This window comes from Eucyclogobius newberryi, unplaced genomic scaffold (genome assembly GCF_026437365.1).
Source record: "Eucyclogobius newberryi isolate DKJ021-1_F unplaced genomic scaffold, fEucNew1.0.hap1 SCAF_14, whole genome shotgun sequence".
NCBI lineage: Eukaryota > Metazoa > Chordata > Actinopteri > Gobiiformes > Gobiidae > Eucyclogobius > Eucyclogobius newberryi.
The window spans coordinates 17,369,180-17,391,729 of record NW_027315768.1 but is presented as its reverse complement, the minus strand read 5'-3'; the positions used below and the strand labels follow the sequence as shown (position 1 = coordinate 17,391,729).

Below are 22,550 nucleotides of genomic sequence, written 5' to 3'. Positions count from 1 at the left end.
ATTGGTCTCAGTGAAAATTATACAAAATAATTTAATATTGGGTTAAATAATTTCCTCGATATCCCTTGTTTTTTTCAAGAAATTCTGTGTAACATTTCACACTATTATTCAAGCATTGGTTTTGTCTTGAGGGGCTTAGGTATCAGAAAGTAGAACCAAAACGCTCTCTCCAGAAGATTTTGTCAGAGGAATCACTGGAAGAAAAGAGACTGGGACTGTCGCTGTAACAGTTAAGCTATTTCATGATTTTAAAGCATAAAAGGACTCGGACTATGTAAATTAGACCAATTATCTCCTTCTTGGGATTTACAACCCAGGCTATTTCCTTAGTGACCACTAGATGGCGTGTGACCGGGAACTTGAACACACATATATATATATATATATATATATATATATATATATATATATATATATATATATATATATATATATATATTTAAAGCATTTGGTCATCTGTAAAATCAGAGAATGACATAATATGCTTTCTTTTTATCCTGACTCTTTTAAGATAAACTAAAATTATCTAGTTTCAAACAAAGCTTTCAACTGGAAGTTCTCACACTGTCTTTTTCTAGCTCTGATGTTTTATCTTATTAAGTTATCAGACACAGCAGTGTTTCCCAACCGGGGGCAGTACCCTCAGGTACCCCTAGTGGTACCTGAGGGTACTGCAGGGGGTACGTGAAAAATCCAGGTTAATAATAATAATAAAAAAAATCCAAATAATTAATATAATAATCCCCTCAAAAATGATGTTTCCCCACAGAGACAATAGTACACTGGTCTCCCAAAGGCAGACCACAGGCCACATCTGGACCGCAAGACAATTAGGACGGACCAACACGTTCATCTCTCAAAGTCCACCACAACTAAAGGAAGGTTCCTGATAAGTCTTCAGTTACATGGCTTTAAGGTCATGACTAGCTCGTTCAACGTGAGACTTAAACCCCTCTCATAGAGTTCTCAGTCAGGGTGCCCGTTGCCATACACGAAAACAAAGACCATGAAGCAAAGCATTCTGGGATGCTAGTTTGTATTGTATTTTATACATTTACATGTACAATAAACACATTCATAGGCGGAAAAGCCGAGAGGGTCCGCCATGATTAAAAATATACTATTTAAAACAGAATGTGGCGCTTCTGCGGTGCGTCTGCGTCACTACCACGGCGCTCTACGCTACTTTGTGACAGCTCCGCCTTGACCTGAGAGCCCTGGTTCATCTGAAAAGCTGCTCTGTCAAAGCAGGACCGTGTGATGCTGGAAATAACAGCTTCGTTGATGATTTGGTGTAAATGTAACATGCGTAAGGACCGCGTGCTTGGAAGTTCGCTCGACAATGAGGCACTGGGGGACAGCGTGTTTCCGAGCTCGTCGTTGAAAGATCTGCGCGAGTCCACAGTACGTGCGTGGTGCGACACGTCCCACGTGTCTGGTTATTAAAGATGGAACGTGATCTCGTCCCGGGACATGTGCACTTCTGTTTTAGGCGCGTCTAAATTAATAAGCTCAATTCTCCATGAAAATGTGTCTGCTTTAGTTCTGCTCTGCTCCTGCTTTTTGACAGAGGCAAACCAACAAATAAGAGGCAATATAAGTTCCCTCCTGCATTGTCTGCTTAATACAGCAGTATATGGAGTACTGAAAATGTAGACGCATATGCGACAATGCTTTATAATATAACGCATTGTCCTTTTGGATGAAAGATAAGTTGACCAGCGCTATAAAATTATTCTACACAGTGCTTTAGGAAAGAACGGTCGGTGAGTCGGCGAAATATTAGAAAAATAAAAGAATTTGACATAATTTCGACAAAATGCTGACCGGGTCGGTCGGGTTACGGCAAACAGACATATTATTTTGCTCAGCCTAATGAGTGAGGTACTCATGGTATGACAGAAAGGCTCAGAGGGTACACAAGACAAAAAACACTGAGACACAGGACTGAAGAAGCCCAATAAAACATTCAATCCAACAGCAAACTTGTTACAAATGTCAAATTAAAAGCAGCACCTCTTATCTATAATGTGCTTATGAGCTTGTCAGTCTATGCGCCTTTATCCCTTCTTTGGACTTTCAAATCTCAATTTCTCGCCCGCTCGGAGAGTGTGAGCACTGACAGAATGTCAGGCAATTAAACAGACATGGCTCATTGAGCTGGAGGTGAGCCCCCCACCCCCCTCCAAACTCCTCATTCAAAACACAAGGAATCCCACAGCCACAGTTCTGCTGCTGCACAAACGTAGCCGGTAAATTCAGACCAGAAGTTTGTATCAAAAGACACTTACAGTTATTGTCAACTTTCCCCTGGAGCAATGTCACTGTCATGGACAATTATCTTTGTGAGTGAACGCAGTTAACACCACAACAAAGACGTGGTGTCAAAGGGAAGGCTGCAGCATAAACCTGCCTCATTCTTATGATCCATTAAGCACCATGATACAAGTCTTTACAACAGCAGCAGACAGATCTCTGCAGGAGGAAGGTGAACCAGGACAAAGCCTTCAAGCCAAACAAGTTATTAAGGAAGAAGATGTTTCCCTCAGTACTTTAAAGAAAGGATAAAGCTTTCAAAGAGCCGTTTCGCCATCATGTAGTTCAACAAAGGTTTTTTAAAATCACCTCAATAGACAGGAACATACACTCAAACACACTACAGTAAACATCTTATGAATAAGAATCAGCTTCTAAGCACACGGTCAAACCAGATTCTCCCAACAATGCCTATTTGAATAGATGTTCCCTAAAAGCATTTGTACCTGGACTAAAGTCATTTGTCCTGTTGAATTGGGTCGTTTGTCACGTCCAGCTGGATTCTATAATTGTGAGTCAGACTGAGCCTAAAGATAAAACAAGTGTTAAATTCCTCTCGTCAGGAGCTCGCCAAAGCAGCACATTACTGAAATGTCACCATGTGCGCTTTCTGCGGGCACTGAACAGTCCTGAAATCTCACAAAGGACTTTCTTTTTGTTCACAGGTAGTATGTCCATACTATGTCCATAATATAGGTTCTGTGTTGAGTGTACGTGCAGAGTAATTAGCCTGTTATTCATGGGCCGTCTGGAGCCCGAACAGCAACACCAGCTGCATCACTCTGCATCACAAACCGGCCCCGACGCCACATCTGATTGAACGCTTTTCTGCACAACCTGACTCTATTAGCAACGGCAGTGAGGCTCTATAATGGGATGTGTCAAGAATAGATGTGTGAAAGACGGCTTGTGTTGGCCCTCTGAGGACCAAGAACGAGAACGTCGTGGCATGTGCTGAACAGTCCCCGTGGCGTTAGCAGCTTCATTCTAGTGTTAAATCATTGTTATTTTACACTTGGGTAAAGATTACAGAGGTCCAAAGGGGCTAGTTGTGTTAATTATACCCATGCAGGCAATAAATATTACTCAATTCACATTGCTCTAGTATTTTTTATCAGATTTCATCAAGACGGTCACTAATATTACTGAAGAAGCCACATTTTGTAGTCAAGCTCAAGCTCTAAATGCTACTGTCAGCAAAGTCATTAAACTCGTCTTGCAATTTATTAGACAAAAGTAAACTTGCAATGACACAAACAAATATTCATAAATTTTTTTAGAAGCTTTGCAACTTTATCTCAGAATAGGAAATAATATTATATTCATAAAACATCAACACAAGGTTCCATGGCACTATTTCTGACCATTTGTAAATACTCAGATCAAGTTTATTTGTAGTTCATTGGTATTTATATTATGCATGCCCCAGTTGATATATTCAGCTATTATTATGATTATGTTTGTGAATTGTTCTATGTTGCACCTTGATGCCAAAGCCAGTTCCTAGTTTATGAATTTTGTTCACTGACAATGGCAATAAACCTTTTACTGATTCTGATTCTGATCAATGTGAGGCAGAATCTATATTAAACATTGCAAACTGCAGTTATTCTTGGCTTACCCAACAGTCTCCTCCCGGTGTGTATACTGACACAAACACATTCAAGTAACATACAATACATACACAACAAAGCATAAAAAGTGATAAGGAAGAAAATGTTGAACCTTACACTGTGTTGCATCTCATTCCAAACATTCCTCTGGTTTGCAGCAGAAAGGCAAAGAAACAGACTCAATTAGCTGACTGCAGGTGGAAGCAGAAGTGGATGGACATGCATGACTACAACACACTGTTGTATACAGGACATCAATAACAAGTGCAATATGAATGGGGAAGAGCGGAAATGCAATTAGTATTGAATAAAACAAATTGCTCCTTTTATTTGTGGATTCTATGAGCCAAATGGTTTAAAAAGGCTGCTTTTCAAATTGAGTTTCAGCATTGGCTAAATAACATATGACAAAAATCATTTAGAGAATGAATTGAGCTTGTTCGGCAACACTTATGGACAGTTTTCTATAAAAGTTGTGAAAAATAAAATGTGCATCATTGTGCAATAAGTAAAAAGGAGAAAAGGAAAGATATAGTGACCCCAAATGGAATTACTCATTAAACCTGAACGAGTTATTGCTTCATAACAAAAATGTATATATGTTTATATGTTATATCTTCATACTATAGTCCTATCTATGGTAAACATATTCTTAAAACTAAATAGACAAACTCTATATTGGCTAAACTTGTCCTCCCTCTTTGGTTAGAGCCTATAAAAGACAACATTTCCAATTGTAAACATTTTTTGCAATTGACTTTGTGTAAAAGTGTTAGTCTACTTTCTATCAACAAAACAATATCATTTTTAATCAGTTGATAATGTATCTTTGGTATGTCACATTAGTACATACATTTTAAGAATTATCCTTGGTTAATTTCCAATATTTCTGTTATAAAGCAATTTAAAAACCTGCCAAAACTTATATTCACAAAAATACCTTCAGCAATAATTCAAAAGGGTTCATTTTGACAGAATTTTGGGGTTGAACAAAGGGGCAGAGTCTGGACAGCTAATCCATGAGCACCGTCTCTCGGCTCAATAGAAGTGCCAGCTTTGTGTTAACCTTTAGCCCGCGGGCGGAATTTTAGCTCTCAAGGTTGTTGGAAAAGGAAATCCATATATCGAGATCCAATCCCACTAACATGTGCTTAATCTGATGAAAAATAGAAGCCCAAGCTACAGAAAACAATTGATACGGCCAGTCTTCGAAAACCCATCCATCTCCTCCTCCAGGCTTTCTATTCTCTGCTGTTTGCTCAGTACAAACAGGGACGAGAAGGGCATGCCACACCTTCCGCTGCCCTCCCGCCATAGAGCTGTTGATTCGTTAACACAAACACAAATCGATAGAGATGGGCCACCTGCACGGTTCGCGAGGCACAAAGAATTAATTTCCGGCTCTGGGGGGCTTACGTTGGCAAATCACCAGTTTTAATCAACGGTGTCAAGTCAAGAAAGACAAATGATGTTTACGCCAAAAAAAAGCGGTGTCTCGGCGTGCTTGGAAACAGTGGATTCCTCACCAGTCGGTCGAGGCTAGTGCCAGCTGCTGTGGTCGGCCGCTCTTCTGGGCTGTAGGGCTTGAATCGGGCGGTGAACACGTCGGAAACACCACGTGCGGATCGGCTCATTCCTGCGGGTTTGGGCTGGCCGCAACCTTGGAAAACCTACAATTACATGGACACGGGTGAACCCATAGTCAACGTCTGAAATTACCCCTGGAGGCAGGAGAAAATAGGGCGAACATGTTTGCTTAAGGCCAAGAGACATTCACCCCCACGCTACCGTACATGACAGCGCGCTACATCCATCTGAGGCTAACTGTTCTGATGGATGATTCAACTTTGGCTATTTATAATGACAGGGTACATTTTATATGGGATTTGGGGGAAAACACCACATACACTTAAGTCATAAACAAATCTGCATCTGTTGCCCGGGAAAACCAACAGGGCATTTTACCGAACAGGAGCTGGCATCTAAATGTGTGTAGGCAGTCGGATATCTTCACAACCACCTACATTTTTTTGATGTCCTGACTACAATTTTGTGGGCAGAGGAGAATGCAGTAAAGTGCAGGAAACACATTAACTACTGTTAGTTGAACTAAGATTATCTGACCAAAGCCTAACGTATAATTCAAATGCAGAACCTAAACTTAGACATAATTAGCATGTGTTGTCGGCTGCACACCTTACGTGCACAGTGTGACTTAGAAGTTCCACTTTGGCCAACTTTAGCTGTGATGTGGAGTTAATGCAATGTGGAATAAAGCTAATTGACTTACCCTGTAGGAGACCTGGGCGCTGTTATCCTGCATATTCATGATGGCCTCTGAAATCTTCACATCAATAGGCTCCATGACGGATTCAATGTTGAAAGGTCCCTCAAGCCTCTGCGCGACCAGCAGCATAGCATCTGTCAGAACAGTAGTAAAGGTTAGTGAGGAGAAGCAGGGCATCACAAATTAAATAGAATTGACATCAACATAACTTAAGATGTGGCAAACACAGATTACACAGAATAAATTTTGTCTGATTGTTAACCAGACACTGACAAATGTTGCTGCGGAATCATAACCATAATTCAGATCGTTCCAATTCAAAACCTTGCTGTCAAGAGTATGAAACCTGAGAACACAAACATGGCTTTATTATTGTACTTATTATTAATTGTAATGTTCCTGAATTAGTATAATCAGACTTATATTGCAATGTGGGGAAAGACTAAGACATTTTTTGTTTGTTTTTACAGTCTGACAGTTTTAAAGTATACAGTACGTATTACACTGCTTTCAAACTACAGCACAGAAAGCCGTAACATCCATTTGGTAAATACACATCAAACATAGACACCACAGCTCTCAGAAAATCCCCCAACAGACCAGTCTCGTGGTCTTCCTCTTAAATCATCTCTAGGAGCCTGTGCTATACAGTTGATTTACTGAGGCTTTCTTTCCCTTTGAAACATGTCTCCATGCCAACATGTAGTGAGACAGGACATAGGTCCATTATATGTTGTTGCAAAATGCTGTGTATAGGATTGTATTTGAGTTATGAGTTCAAATTAAGAAACTAAACAATTAAACTATCTGAACGAGACAACACTGCATTGCAATATTAAATTATGTTTTATTATGGCCACCCAGATCAAAGATTATGTCGAACACGGAACTGTCTTTAAAGTAAGAATTTACCTAAAAAAAGAGTGTGTGAAATTCTGTAACCCCATCTTGGCAAAATAAAAAAAAATGTAATTAGTAATACGGAGAGGCGGTTTTCATATTTCCTTAAAGGCAGTATGGACGGTTTTTCGCGATTTGAGAACGCAGGTGGAAGTGCGCATGCGCACTCCCCCGTGCGGACTGATACAACACACACGTGCGTTTGTTTATTAGCGCAACGGAGCGCATCGCATCGCTCGTCTCCCGCAGATTTCTGTCCACTTCTGCGTCAGCTCAAACTGTCTTTCTCCGTCTTCATTTTGCCCCGTACACTGAGGGAACTATATTATGATAGATCCATGCGCTTAGGCACGCGGAAACGTGGGGACGAGCCTGACGCGGCTGCAGGTGAGCGATAGGTGCGTTTTATGATTGATACGTGGCAGGACAAATGATTTATCCACGCCACGAGGAAATATGATAACAAATTTGCTGAAAAAAATCGTCCATACCACCTTTAATACATTTGTGAAGTACCGGTAGTAACCTGATGAAAATGAACTTTTCATTTATTTTAATCGATACAGGAATGTGTTTTTACTTGTATCAGAGCGACGTATAAATGACGAACTGGTGAACAAACGAAAGAGAAAATGATTCATGTATTTAGGGTCTTTTTGTACATTCCACTGTGACCGCGGTGTCGCCTGCTGTTTTGATATTGTCACAGTCTTGTTTGTGGGTGATGTTTTGAGTTCCCCCTGTCACCAAGAAATGTCTCTAACAACTAACAAACTAATTAAAAAAATACATAACAAGAAAAATCCATCCATTCCCCAAAAGGTCATGTCGTGCATATGTACCAGTTTGTGATATCCTGTTCTGTCATGGTCTGTGTAGCCTCCGCCACTCTCCTTATGAAGCATGAATCCATCTCGGGGCAAATTACATTTTTATGTAGATCAGCTCAATCAAGTCAAGCAAATTAAGTTATGCCGTGTGCAACAAATAGTGCTGATGAGTCATTGATTTAATAGAACTTTTGAAAGCCAAGCACTTATGTACATTCGCTGCAGGCTATCAATGCTGTAAGGTCACCGGCTCATTAAGATCGCCGCACGGACACAAACTCCAAGGCTCGGCTGCAACAGAAGACACTTGACGTGAGTGCCTCTCGCCTTTGAAAATAAATACTGAAAATGAAACGTTCGGATTTAACAAGCATCTTTTTCCATGACCCTTAGAAAATAACACACAACGAGGGCTCTTCACATTAAAATCACATTAACTCATTAATACGTCTCTGTATAATATGCTACACTAGCCTGAGCCAACCCACTCACTTATATTATAAATGATTAGCTCTAGACGGGGCTCTTAAGGCGGTGTGACGAGGCCAGACCTCCCAGGACAAGACCTCATCAGTGGCCTGTAATAACCACTCTTCACTTACCCTTCATCACTAAATAAGGCCACACCATGGTCATCCACCACCACAGATACAATTAGACGGACAAGCTCAACACTTATTACATCTTGGCCGAAACGGGAAAGTGTTAGAACTATAGCTTCCAATAATGCAGAATATATTGAACATGGATGTCAAGATTAATAGGTCTAGATCAGGCATGTCCAAACTACGGCCCGGGGGCCAAATGCGGCCCGCAGACCAAGTTTTGTTGGCCCTCCGGCTTCCTGCTAAGTTGGTCCAAACAATAAAATGTAGTACTTTTTACTGTAAAATTGGAAGAATTCAAGCATTTTTATGTGATAACAACCTATTATTAATGTTCCAAGTATTATTAAAGGTGTGGATGCTCATCTTATCTTATCTTATTCACTTTCAAATTCACCATTGTCGGGTTGTTTGTGGCCCTCTGCTCCATATACGTTTTTAAATGTGGCCCTCGGTGAAAAAAGTTTGGACACCCCCATTCATCTAGACTCTAGATGAATAGATTATATTAAAGGATTAACAGATCGTAAGAACCAAATAATAATAACCGTGACAATTCTAGAAGCAATCCATTAACTTTATTTTGTCATTCAGAAAGTTTGAATTTGTAAATCTAATCACAAAATTAAGGTATAATAATGTGTTGTTTTTTCCCCGTCACAGTCTCAATAAAGGAGAATAATTGTTGAATAATATTAATCGTAACACTAAAATTGGATATTGTGACATCCCTAATTACATGAGACACTTGTATAACGAGCAACACTTTCAAGCCCTGCTATTTTTCTCGTTCATAGAAAGCATTAGTGTTTTGGATATGGCACATTTGAGTGGGATGACCTGAGGGTGGAGAAACAAACACTTTCCAAATATAGTCACAGATGCAAGACTTGGAGGGTTTAAAATGGAAGATAAAAGAGATATAGAACATGATGTTTTATCAATAAGGTAAGATTTACTCTGTTGCCCCCCTAGAGAATTTCAATCTTTGTTTTGACTCATTCTTTAATGCTACCTGTCACTGTCAGGAGCAGTTTTTTTTTTTTTAGGTGAAGTTTAAAATTGTACTTCCTGATACAAATGGCAGAGAAGCAACAATACTGTAAACAACAACCTAATGCTGCACTCAGTCGTCCTCGGAGGTCAGATTTTCCGAGTTCCAACGTGTAAATTTACACTACAACACTCTCACATCTCGGAATTCCTACTTGGAAAAATCAGTTAAAATATTGAAAGCACTCTTATTTTTTCTTTAATTGCTCTCTATTGGCCCCTGTTGTCTGTGAACCGGCTCCTTTGCTCCCGTTGATCCCATAATTGCCAGGTATTCCCACACAATTGGGCTATTTAGAAATGCACCACTAATTTGCAAAATTCTCCAGACAATAACATGCCACATGCTGTCCACTGCAGCCTTTCCTCGTAGTAGAAGGAGGACACCGACAGCACATCATCATCAAACAAACTCTGCTCTCGTTGGCGCACACGTGTAATACGACACCGCTGTCGCTGCATCTCTTTTCTTTCTCCTCTCACCTCACATTGCTCTCGTCTGTTCAGGCCTGGATAGAAGCATGACCTTGAATCCGTTTCAGTGGCTCAGAGAAACACAGCTAAACAACTGTAGCCATAAAGGGAGAAGGCCCTCCACAACAAGCAGATATCCCAATGTGGCCCACCCCAGAGTTCCCCACCAGAGGTTGATTTCAAATGTAATATATTGTTTGTAACAAGAGGAGAAGATAGTTAGAGAATATATAACATAAAGACATACTGCATGTCTTTATTACAAGCTGTAACAATAAGCTATATAATTAACTTAAAATAATACATTTGTTAAAAAATGTGGCTGGTTTTCATATTTTTGGGCGGTTTTTGAAAGCATAATGGGCTGGTTTTATTTTGTGGACCTGATATTGCTTATAAATGCATTGTTGAGCTAATATCGTCTACACGGAGCTAATGACAACAAAAGCAGAAATTCACGTTCCAATCTTGATTATTACAGTGACTTACAGAAGTAATAACACTGTCCGGGTTGGTAAATTAACTTAACTGGATATATATGATTCATATTTTGCTTGGTTTTAGTCGTTACAGTCCATAAGCTGTTATGTAATGAAGCCTGCGTAAATTCAGCCTGGAAGACCTAACTCCATCCTACATCAAGGCCACCATGGAAGGACCCCTCTCCCCAGCGCCATCATCGCACTCAAGCGGGCGCCCGCCTGTCCATCTGTGAGAGTCAGATCCCTCCTTCACCATGGACTCTCCCAGGTTTCTGCGCTTATCCCAAAGAGGTTATGCAGTTTTTCCTGGCCAAAGAAGTAGGGTGAAAGGTCAGGGGGCGTCTGTACCATGGCCCTCGCACCTGCTCCTCATCCCCAATCAACGCTCTCAAGTGACTCCTCCCCGCTCCAATCAGCACCAGGCGGTCGCATTTAAGCCCTCAGGCTGATGGCTCGGCCGCTCAAACCGTACTGCGACCCACCACCTCCCCTGCTCCTCCTCTACATTCCCCTCATCCTCTACCTTCTCTCCACATCTACCACCACCAGTCTCCAGGCTCTGGGGGAGACATCTAATACAAATAGATCATGGAGTGCCCATGATTGCAACGTCTTCCGCCGGGGTCTGAGCGCCAAATAACTCTCGAATAAAGCTTGCTCAACAGTCCATTCTCGTGGTCTCTTTGTCTCTCCAGGGTGAATTACTCATAGGTTTTCAGACTTTACAACAGGAACACAGAAACTCATAGAAAACGTTTCTCTGACGTCTGAGTTCTGACCTCCAAGGACGACTGGGACGTGGCATTAATTGTACAATAGTTATGATTCAGACAAATACAAATAAATGGACAGGACTTCAGTCAGTTCAGAGAAGAGAGAGGACTGTCGCCATAGACGGAGCACATCCACACAACGTGCTGGATTATATTCACTACGGACAAAAAATCCTTATTTGTGAAGATTTGGGATGTTTTGACACTACTTTTCTCTTTCACTTCAGTTAGCTGTTTTTTTCTCATTCACTACTGTAAAGTTGTTATGACTGTTTCTTTTTTCCTAACCACATTATTAGGCTAATAATATATTACATTCACTGTTCAGTCAATGTGACAACTTGTTGAAAAGCACAAACATTGAGGAAATATTTCATTTAATTAAAAATACAAACGTACATCTCTATCAACTCAGTCCTTATGTTAGTCATGTCACATGCTCTGACCCCCTATAGTGAAAATGGTGTACACATCCGCTGACTTAAACATATAGAGCTACTGGGCTTGGGCTCCACTTTAGTGAAAAGCCCTGTCATTAGAAACTGCACCATTGGGTCATTCACTTCTATAGTGGACTTGTCTATCAAAGAGAAGGTTGTGCAAACACATCTCGCCTTACACCCCGACACAAGAATCTGTGCACCTCACTTCACGTTCGTGGTTATAGGTTTATAAACGTATTGCTATATTGAAAGCTACATTTGAATTTTAACAGCCACATCAAATCAATAACATCAGCAGCTTTTTACCATGTAAAAAACATTGCCAAAATTAAAAATATAGATTCTAAACCAGATTTGGAGAGACTTGTCCATGCGTTTGTCTCCAGTCCACTCTGGCACTCCTGCTGGTGCCAGAGTCAGGACTAAACATGGACCGGCCTCCTGCTGGTGCCAGAGTCAGGACTAAACATGGACCGGCCTCCTGCTGGTGCCAGAGTCAGGACTAAACATGGACCGGCCTCCTGCTGGTGCCAGAGTCAGGACTAAACATGGACCGGCCTCCTGCTGGTGCCAGAGTCAGGACTAAACATGGACCGGCCTCCTGCTGGTGCCAGAGTCAGGACTAAACATGGACCGGCCTCCTGCTGGTGCCAGAGTCAGGACTAAACATGGACCGGCCTCCTGCTGGTGCCAGAGTCAGGACTACACATGGACCGGCCTCCTGCTGGTGCCAGAGTCAGGACTAAACATGGACCGGCCTCCTGCTGGTGCCAGAGTCAGGACTACACATGGACCGGCCTCCTGCAGGTGCCAGAGTCAGGACTAAACATGGACCGGCCTCCTGCTGGTGCCAGAGTCAGGACTACACATGGACTGGCCTCCTGCTGGTGCCAGAGTCAGGATTAAACATGGACCGGCCTCTTGCTGGTGCCAGAGTCAGGACTAAACATGGACCGGCCTCCTGCTGGTGCCACAGTCAGGACTAAACATGGACCGGCCTCCTGCTGGTGCCAGAGTCAGGACTAAACATGGACCGGCCTCCTGCTGGTGCCAGAGTCAGGACTAAACATGGACCGGCCTCCTGCTGGTGCCAGAGTCAGGAATAAACATGGACCGGCCTCCTGTTGGTGGCAGAGTCAGGACTAAACATGGACCGGCCTCCTGCTGGTGCCAGAGTCAGGACTAAACATGGACCGGCCTCCTGCTGGTGCCAGAGTCAGGACTAAACATGGACCGACCTCCTGCTGGTGCAAGAGTCAGGACTAAAAATGCACCGGCCTCATGCTGGTGCCAGAGTCAGGACTAAACATGCACCGGCCTCATGCTGGTGCCAGAGTCAGGGATAAACATGGACCGGCCTCCTGCTGGTGCCAGAGTCAGGACTAAACATGGACCGGCCTCCTGCTGGTGCCAGAGTCAGGACTAAACATGGACCGGCCTCCTGCTGGTGCCAGAGTCAGGACTACACATGGACCGGCCTCCTGCTGGTGCCAGAGTCAGGACTAAACATGGACCGGCCTCCTGCTGGTGCCAGAGTCAGGACTACACATGGACCGGCCTCCTGCAGGTGCCAGAGTCAGGACTAAACATGGACCGGCCTCCTGCTGGTGCCAGAGTCAGGACTACACATGGACTGGCCTCCTGCTGGTGCCAGAGTCAGGATTAAACATGGACCGGCCTCCTGCTGGTGCCAGAGTCAGGACTAAACATGGACCGGCCTCCTGCTGGTGCCACAGTCAGGACTAAACATGGACCGGCCTCCTGCTGGTGCCAGAGTCAGGACTAAACATGGACCGGCCTCCTGCTGGTGCCAGAGTCAGGACTAAACATGGACCGGCCTCCTGCTGGTGCCAGAGTCAGGAATAAACATGGACTGGCCTCCTGTTGGTGGCAGAGTCAGGACTAAACATGGACCGGCCTCCTGCTGGTGCCAGAGTCAGGACTAAACATGGACCGGCCTCCTGCTGGTGCCAGAGTCAGGACTAAACATGGACCGACCTCCTGCTGGTGCAAGAGTCAGGACTAAAAATGCACCGGCCTCATGCTGGTGCCAGAGTCAGGACTAAACATGCACCGGCCTCATGCTGGTGCCAGAGTCAGGGATAAACATGGACCGGCCTCCTGCTGGTGCCAGAGTCAGGACTAAACATGGAGCGACCTCCTGCTGGTGCCAGAGTCAGGACTAAACATGGACCGGCCTCCTGCTGGTGCCCAGAGTCAGGACTAAACATGGACCGGCCTCCTGCTGGTGCCAGAGTCAGGACTAAACATGGACCGACCTCCTGCTGGTGCCAGAGTCAGGTCTAAACATGGACTGGCCTCCTGCTGGTGCCAGAGTCAGGACTAAACATGGACCGGCCTCCTGCTGGTGCCAGAGTCAGGAATAAACATGGACCGGCCTCCTGCTGGTGCCCAGAGTCAGGACTAAACATGGGGAATCTGTGTTTCAGTTTTATGCAGCTAAAATCTGGAACATTCTTCCTGAAGATGTGAGACATGCTTCTACTCTGACAATGTTCAAATCTAGCTAAAAACAGTTTCGTTTAGCTGTGCATGTGACTGAAAGGATTTTTCTTTGCACTCTTCTCTTTTATGACTTAAATTGTTTTTAATTAGTTAATTTTATAGTATTTTCTGTTTCTGTAATTTCTTTGTGATGTGAATGCATTTTTCCTGCTGTGAAGCACTTTGAATTGCTTTGTGTATGAAATGTGCTCTACAAATAAACTTGCCTTGCCTATAGAAACGCTACATAAAAATAGAAATATTCAATGTTGAGAGAGAGAGAGGCAAGAAAGTGTGCTGATTTAAAAGCATGCAGTGGCAGTGGACAGTGCTAAATGGACGAAGATGATTTGCTGTTGTGACCCCTGAAAGGAACAGCCAAGAATAAGGAATAACATTTGGACTTTTTCTTTTTACTCCTTTGAGCACAGTTTTGTTTATCTTCTCTTTTTTTTTTCAAAACTTGATGCTTCCATTACTGGCTCACTTTACAAAATAGCTATAAAAAAGAGCAATCTATGAATCAAAAGCACATCTACAATACTTTATAGAACACACACCAAAACCTCCAAATTAGGCAGTGGTGGTGTGATCGCAGACCAGTCCACTCCTCATTCTTCTGGGACCGAGCGATCACTAATGGCAAAAAGCATTACAGCTCGCTCCAGCTCCATTTCCTTTCCAATTATGTCAAAGCCGGGCCCTTTGAAGAGCCCCTCTGTTTGTTTGCACTGCAGATAGTGAGCTGCATGTGATGCTCGCTGCGATTTCAATACACAAAGCCCTCCGCCAAATGTGTTTTTCTTTTTTTGTCGTTTTTTTTTTACTTTTGCACTTCAATCTCAACAACAAACAATATCCAATGTACACAGCACCTGAACCGCCGCACAATATCAAACCGTAAATTGAGATTTCGCCGTCACTTGCCTATTAGTGATCTCCAGTCACCGTGAGTTTCTTTGTCAAAGGAAGTTGTTTAGAATTCCGAAGTGTCACTCAAAGCTATTATGATGTAAATACGCGGCGCCTCAGGTTTGCTGCCTGCTTACCTTCCCAATATGAAAAGAACAAAAAAAACATACCACACATGCTTGAAATTTAACTGTCAAGAGGACCAAACTACAAATTTAGGTCATGGGAGCCACCAGGGATTGCTTCGTGTTCCATAATAACAGAAAGAAAATGCTGCGAGCGTTTGTAATGATGGCAATCTTTCTCCGCGGCTTATCAGATGCAAAACTGGCAACTTCATATAAATTTGAAAGCAGAAGATGCCAGAATGACGATGTAGGAGGAATGAGAATGGGGTGAGGAGCCCATGTGCGCTTGAGTCCCCAAAGGGAAGGCGGGGTGCTGCGCTGCATGTAGAAAACTACCTACCTACGTGGAGAATTAATGAGTCTCATTTATGAAGGGGGCAGAGAGTCCGGTCCGCTGTGGTGCGACTGCTGCTGCTCCCAGCCAAATGTTCCCCCAGCATCACTTTTGGAGAGCACAGATAGGCCAGTGTCCAGCCGGTGGAGGGAAGTCTTGGTATTATCAGCACATAGCCATGCAGACGGAATCAAGTGTTTAGTGAGGTCGTGGAAGAGGAATGGGGAAGGGGTTGTTTGAAATAGAGGGTTATATGGCTTGTGTTTGCTGATGCTAGACTGAGAAAAGGACTCTCTGTTTGTAATGATGGCAATAATCCAAGATTCTTTGCTATTTCATATTTGGTCTTTAATGTGTTTACAGTCTTGAACCACTGTTACTAAATGACTGAGTGCTTTACAAATATCCGTTTGTCCAGACAGAACTCACCACGACATTTCCTGTTTGCGTTTTTAAAGCACTTTTACAGCAGGAAAGTCCTTTCACTGAAGCTGCAGTGGCTGTTCCTATCAAGAGCTAATGCAATAACTGGACACAATCACCAGAAACACCTGAACAAAACGAACACAATGAAATATGAAGGCAAGAACGTGCTGAGTCTAATATTCCTGGTTGTTGCACGAAACATTCTTATTTCCCCTTTCCGAAGTCACATGAAACCAAAAAAATCCAAGGTGGGAATATTACGCTGGGCAGTGCGTCTGTATCGAGATTGATGTCCACTTAAATTCAGGCTATGTCAGCCAGCGGCAACCTCGAGCAGACAAGGACAAATAAGGAACGTGAACGGCCCCTCTATGGCTGTTTGCCTGTGAAGAGCTTCACGGGATGAAAAATGGCTCCAGTGTAATTTGGATTCTGTAAAGCATAGCTCATCTGTGGTTCAGTCAAGCAGCTAATGGCACCACACCAAACAGTGCAGAAATGGAACGGCGAAACAGACCGAAAAGAGGCATCCCCAGGTTTCACTTTGTCCGGATGTAAACATACTGTAAATACACTTACAAACAGATACACACCTCTATGTGATATACATTGTATGAAGATAAACACACCAGACTATTGTATGATTTATTTAAATTGCATTAACATTAAGTTTGGAATGTTTCACTTATTCCGTGTCAATTATCTCATTATCTGCACTGGGAAGATATTGCAATGTCCTTTCTGGTGGTCAATGTTACGAAAATACAAAGTGTCTTTTTTTGGAGCCTCCAGCGCCTTGTTGAAAGCTGTCAAATAATAGGTCACTAACTGGAGCTGGAAATATCCACAGTGTTGCAGAATTCAAAGAGCACATCACCACAAATGCACAGAGGAACAGAATAAAGAATACATTTAATGACATGAAAATATATACAAAGATAGATAGGATTTTGGCATCACAGTAGGTAAAACACAAGTTTGTTTATCTTAATTAAATTACTAATAGCATCAGACTGATCGAGGCATTTCCTAAAAAACTTGGACATTCTACATTAGGAGATAATGTCAACATATCTGTACAAATCTGTGTTCTAAAATCATGTTCTTGTTCTGTATAAATGTATATCAAAAAGCATTCTAACACTTCTGCACCAATGAGGGATTACACTGACATCAAAAAGCATTATATAGCATTTTATATATATATATATATATATATATATATATATATATATATGTATATATATATATATTTTTTTTTTTAAGTGACGAGACCACCCGCGAAGAGTGAGAGGTGCATTTTTCATATACAGCACTTCAAGCAAAGCCTCTGAAAAGCTCCTATAACCTGCTTCTGCACTTAAGCGCTGCAGTTCCTTAACCTTCGAGCCGCAGGTGGTGAAACAAGCAGCACAGATTAGACACTACAAGCAACCATTATAAAGCCATCTAAGTGTGTCATGGAATGGCTTTTAGACGCTGGACTAAATCACTTCTCTTCAAACATATCCTCCTTCATAAACGTCTTACAGTATGGTAAGGAAAAAGAAAATGGATGGTCAGGTGCAGTATTTCAAATAAACCAAGACAAAAATATGCTGTGGAATTCTACAGGAAAAGCAGGGTGGCAAAAGTACGGCTCATTAAGAAAGTCTTTACCATTTAATCGAAGTCTGTGACAGTGCGCTGCTTGGTGATTCATTTACCACAGAGGCATTAAATTAAAGCCTGGTATTCTATGATCAAAACATACTGTGGAAAACGTAAGTCACACTGACGATATCTCACTCACAAACAAAGATGGGCATCTTGAAATTAGATTACATTTTTGACAGTTTTGAAGATAAGCAAACCTGGAATATCGAGTTTATTGTTTTACGTCGCATTATATAATAAAAAACTACTATAAAAAGAGCTGATTAAATTATGTTAAACTGTAAAAAAAAAGATGAAATGTCTTTTGTGACAACTGACACTGACAATTAAACCTCAACTAGTACATTTAAATACATAAATGTAAAATATGTTATGGTAACATTTGACAACAAAGAAAGGAATGAAATAAAAAGCATGAAGTCTCTGGTAAAGGCAAAAACACTCCTATAATCCAAAAACAAAAGAAAACAGTTTAATTTGAAGACAAAGTGGAAGTGAGTGGCTGGTTTAAATAGGACTCAGACAGGAAGAAGAGTGTGTGAGGTGCGGCCCCGCTCCTGCACCTAAGATAACCAAACGTATCTTCATTTATTGTTCTATATCGAGTGTCAGAAATCATAAATAAATGGTCATAACTTTCAAGACATCTGCATAGTTTGATTGAAATCTTCAGTGTCTGGTGGGTGCCATTAAAAACTTCAAATACAATCTTTTATTTCTTAAAATAGCAATAGTCATTTGGAGCATAATGTATTCTTGTGGCTGCTCGTGGCTAAATCGATGCTTGTCATTATTCTAAGAGCGATGGCTGGTGGTCTCAGACACTATTGCGTTACATTAGTATCACAGAGAGATGTAAGCGTGTTAGTTTGCATTTGAACTCCCCGAGCGCTTGTCCACTCAAGAGCTCTGTGTCCGGGTTAGTCTTTGTCAAACTGCTGGAAAGGGCTATTTTAAACCTTCCCAACATTTATATTTATTGGGACGCTTCATAGAGAAATGTGGTCACTGGAGCAGCTGTTTCTGTGCAGTATCTTTATGACAATGGCTCTGTCTGTCCAGTGACAACGTTGGGTTTTCCCGTTTATTTCACCTCAGGGAAATGTGTGTGTACATCTGAGGAGGACTTATTTAGTTAATTCATTCATTCATTAATGTTATAGCTGATGTATAAAAAGGGGCAATGCCATTCTACGTTCATTTTTTTCTGCATGGCACTAAACGGTGCAGTCGAAATGGTGTATCTGGACGTCTTTGAGTTGGTAAATGTGGTAAATCCAAGTTCCAATTGATAAATGTCAAAACATGCATGTTTTTTGGTGTACAAAGTATACGACCACATTTGATCACGGGTCAGTTTGATAGGAGAAACCCACCATTACCCTGCAGTTGGACTTGGAGTAAGATAAGACATTCCTTTATTGTCCACACATGGGGAAACACATTATGATATTGCTGTAAGAATTATTCTAATTTGTTCTGGGTAACACTGGTGTCTAGTCATGATGACTCAATAATAATGAATAATATAATAATAAAGTATGAAACATCAAGTCTTCCCAGCATTTTAAAAATTATGGGTTTTGCTTCAGTTCATTTTTCTTGGTGGCAAATAACTGTTATCTGTCAATCAAAAAATACAGTGTGGATAATTATTTTATACATTTTCAGATATTATGCACTCACTAATAACAACACATTCCAACTCAAATTATATTTTCAAATTCGAGATGGGACCTCAAGAGGCATCACATTAAGTGAGCAAACACACACCTATTAAAATGGATATTGCGTATTCGGTCCACCAAGGTCACCACATTGACATTTAAAACGCATAATGTACACAAAACAGATTGATTGACAGGTAAAATTGGATTTATACAATTTAGCTTCTATCAAAAATGAACTATAGCTGGAGGGTCTGTGGATCGGCTGAATGACAAAACACAGGTTGATTAAACAAGGAGGTGCCAATTACCAAGAGAAACATATATCGTTAGCAGTAATGCAGTACAGTACACAGTATGTACATGTTATAACATGGACACATATAACTCATTATGTGTGTGTGTGTGTGTGTGTGTGTGTGTGCGTGCGTGCGTGTGTGTGTGTGTAAAAAACAACACATGAAAAAGGAAGGAAACCAGTAATGTGCTATATCTCTGTGTAAATGGTGACACAAGATGCATAATGTAAAATATTCTGCAGAATGTGTTATTGTCCTTTAAACAGGCCCAGAGTACTTCTGCTTTGGTATCTCACATGTTAAATGTATCTACTGAAAGCACACATTACTTTATATCAGACCATGATTACACAACAACTGTGGTTGTTGGGAAAGCACACAAAACACGGCTAATTTAATCTGCATTTAGACGTACATGATGAGGCGTAAAAAGCTGCAGTACACACGTTTAGCCACTAAACTATGATGTATCCCCTATTGACACACTATACTTATATATATATATATGGTATATACTATATCTTGGCATATACTATCTCTTTACAACTGTAACTTTTTATATCATCAATAAAACATGTTTATGAGATCTTCAATCTGTTTTATTTTCTACACGTAACGTGTGGTTAATATTCAACTGTGAGACTCAATGCCAAAGGAAAAGTTCCATCTCAGGTGTCAACTTCCTGTCAGCCGAAAAGAAATGATAACAATACGTTAGGTGTAAAATTGCGATGGATAATATTCATCTTCGCAGCATGACTGTCATTCAAGCTACATGAGCGGAAAAATTGACAGCGCAATATATCACATCAAACCTGGTTAAAAAAAACACGCAGCATCAAAAAAATTCTTCTGCAGGAGCACCTCAGATGAAGTAAACATCGTGCCAAATCTTTCAAAGAAGATATTTATGAAGGAAAAACCAACAAAAACACAGCGTATCCCTAAAGACCAGACGTACTGCTGATACTCATAAGGAATGAAATCTTTGGCTAATTAAAACTTAATCTCGAGCTTAATATTGCCGTGTACCGTTTGTTTTTAATTCCATTTACTCACAGTCTAAGTAGCATCCGAATGATTGAAATTCTGGAGTGTAATTTGTTAGCGCTTAAATAAAACATAAAGTGATGGGTGTGTGCACAAACAGGCCGAGGTCAGTGAAGATAGCGGCGTCCAATGGGAACGCACGGATTACAGAGCAGCTACTTAGCACAGGCCATTTAATCAACTGTATGATTTATTCACTGGAATTAGTTTATATAATGTTCAGCAAGATGGAGTTGTGACGTTTGATGTTTCTGGAAGTAATAGGGTTAATAGTTCACATACAGCATTGCCATAGAGTGGAATAAATAAAGTTATATTTGTGCAAAAAAATAAGTATAAACTATGAGAACTATGAACAAAGAGTTTAGACTTGAAAATATACTACAATTAGAAATGTTTAAAAACATAGTGACCATGTTAGAAGCAAAATTAGAATCTATAGTTTAAATTACCACAATACTCCTACATGGAAATTGTATCCGTCTGTTTTTGTCAGAATAATTTTATTTTGGGTCACAAACTCAAGGAATAGTAGCGTATTCGACTTTTATAGAATTGATAGAAAATTGAAAGATTTGCCTGTTGTTTTGTCATGTTTTCAGTAATCGTGAATAATTTTAAAATTGTGTTGTTTCTCAAAATGATCGTAAGTAGGGCTGTCATTAACAATGAATTTAGTAATCGACTAGATGGGGATTATGTCTGTCGACTAGTCAGACAATTATTACTACAATTGCACATTGAGACTTTTTAAATACATTATTAACCAAATAAAGGTTGAAATATGGTGACTGAAGGCTTCAAGATAGTGAATATTTACAATAAAATTCATCAATGACACACTTTGTTTGTTATTAAAGGTCTTAAGGTGTTTTAGAGTCTGCATAGGTTAGATAACAATATCAAAATATGATTATTTTATACAGTTGTCAAATTTAGTCGATTAATCATTGCATCCCTAATTGTAACACTTACATTTTCTTGGGTCAGTGTATTTAAATGGAGACAACAATGATGCTGTGTCTTGCTAAAAAATGTAAGTGAACAAAACCCCAAGTATCATTCAGTCCAAGTATAACCTTTATTAAAAAAACATTCAAATATTTGCAGGTAATTCGACCGTTAAGAGTTGTCTTTCAAAACCTGAGGCCCTAAAAGCAAGAATGACAGAACGAGAATGAGATTTTCAAGTCTATAAATCAATAAATACCCGAGGAAAATGTTTCTTTAGCGCCTGCCGGGACATTTTAAATCTCTTTTCGTGGAAAGTCAAACAGTGTTGCAGCTGCTTTCTCCACAAACATCTGTCCGGCGTAGCCACACAGTGCACTCTTCCTGCACTACTGCTAAATGAAGGTGAGGCCTTGGTGTTTTTTTTTTCCGGTGTGAACGGAGAGCATTTTCTTTTTTGGTCGGAGCTCTTTAATCAGAGAGTGTGACTTCCTGCGAGTGGAAGTACAGCGGGTGCTCTCTGAGAGGGACTCGCGGGGAAAATCGTTACTATCAAGGCCGCAGACTCCAGCTTTAAAGGATTTTTCCCTCCATGCCTGAATCACTTTTTGTCACCAATATCTCATCGCCTCAGGTCAGTGGAGCAGTCACATGACCAAATGAATCCCGAGCCGTGCCAGACCCCGAGCGCTATTTATAGTCGATGATGAGACTCGAGTGAGATGTTTCCGTCTAGCACTCGTTTACAGTTCGTATGTGATAAACCCATTAGTGCAATAAGCCATGATTCATATCTGGATAATAGCTTGTGTAGAGAGGCACATTACTCCGCTCTCCCTCTGCAGA

At 41.1% G+C, this 22,550-nt stretch overlaps 1 protein-coding gene across 2 annotated transcripts in view; it reads right to left on the bottom strand.

Annotated features, from left to right (window-relative positions):
• Nucleotides 1-22,550, bottom strand: part of LOC140359594 (glypican-6-like) — a 109,156-nt gene that overhangs the window by 28,555 nt on the left and 58,051 nt on the right. The window contains exons 5-7 of one of the 2 annotated variants that reach the window (XM_072444594.1): nucleotides 6,220-6,350; nucleotides 5,456-5,599; nucleotides 4,047-4,076 (exon numbers count right to left, since the gene is read on the bottom strand). In XM_072444594.1, the coding sequence (XP_072300695.1) occupies nucleotides 4,047-4,076; nucleotides 5,456-5,599; nucleotides 6,220-6,350 (305 nt within the window). The remainder of the gene's footprint in view (nucleotides 1-4,046; nucleotides 4,077-5,455; nucleotides 5,600-6,219; nucleotides 6,351-22,550) is intronic. The other variant, XM_072444595.1, reaches the window with a different exon arrangement.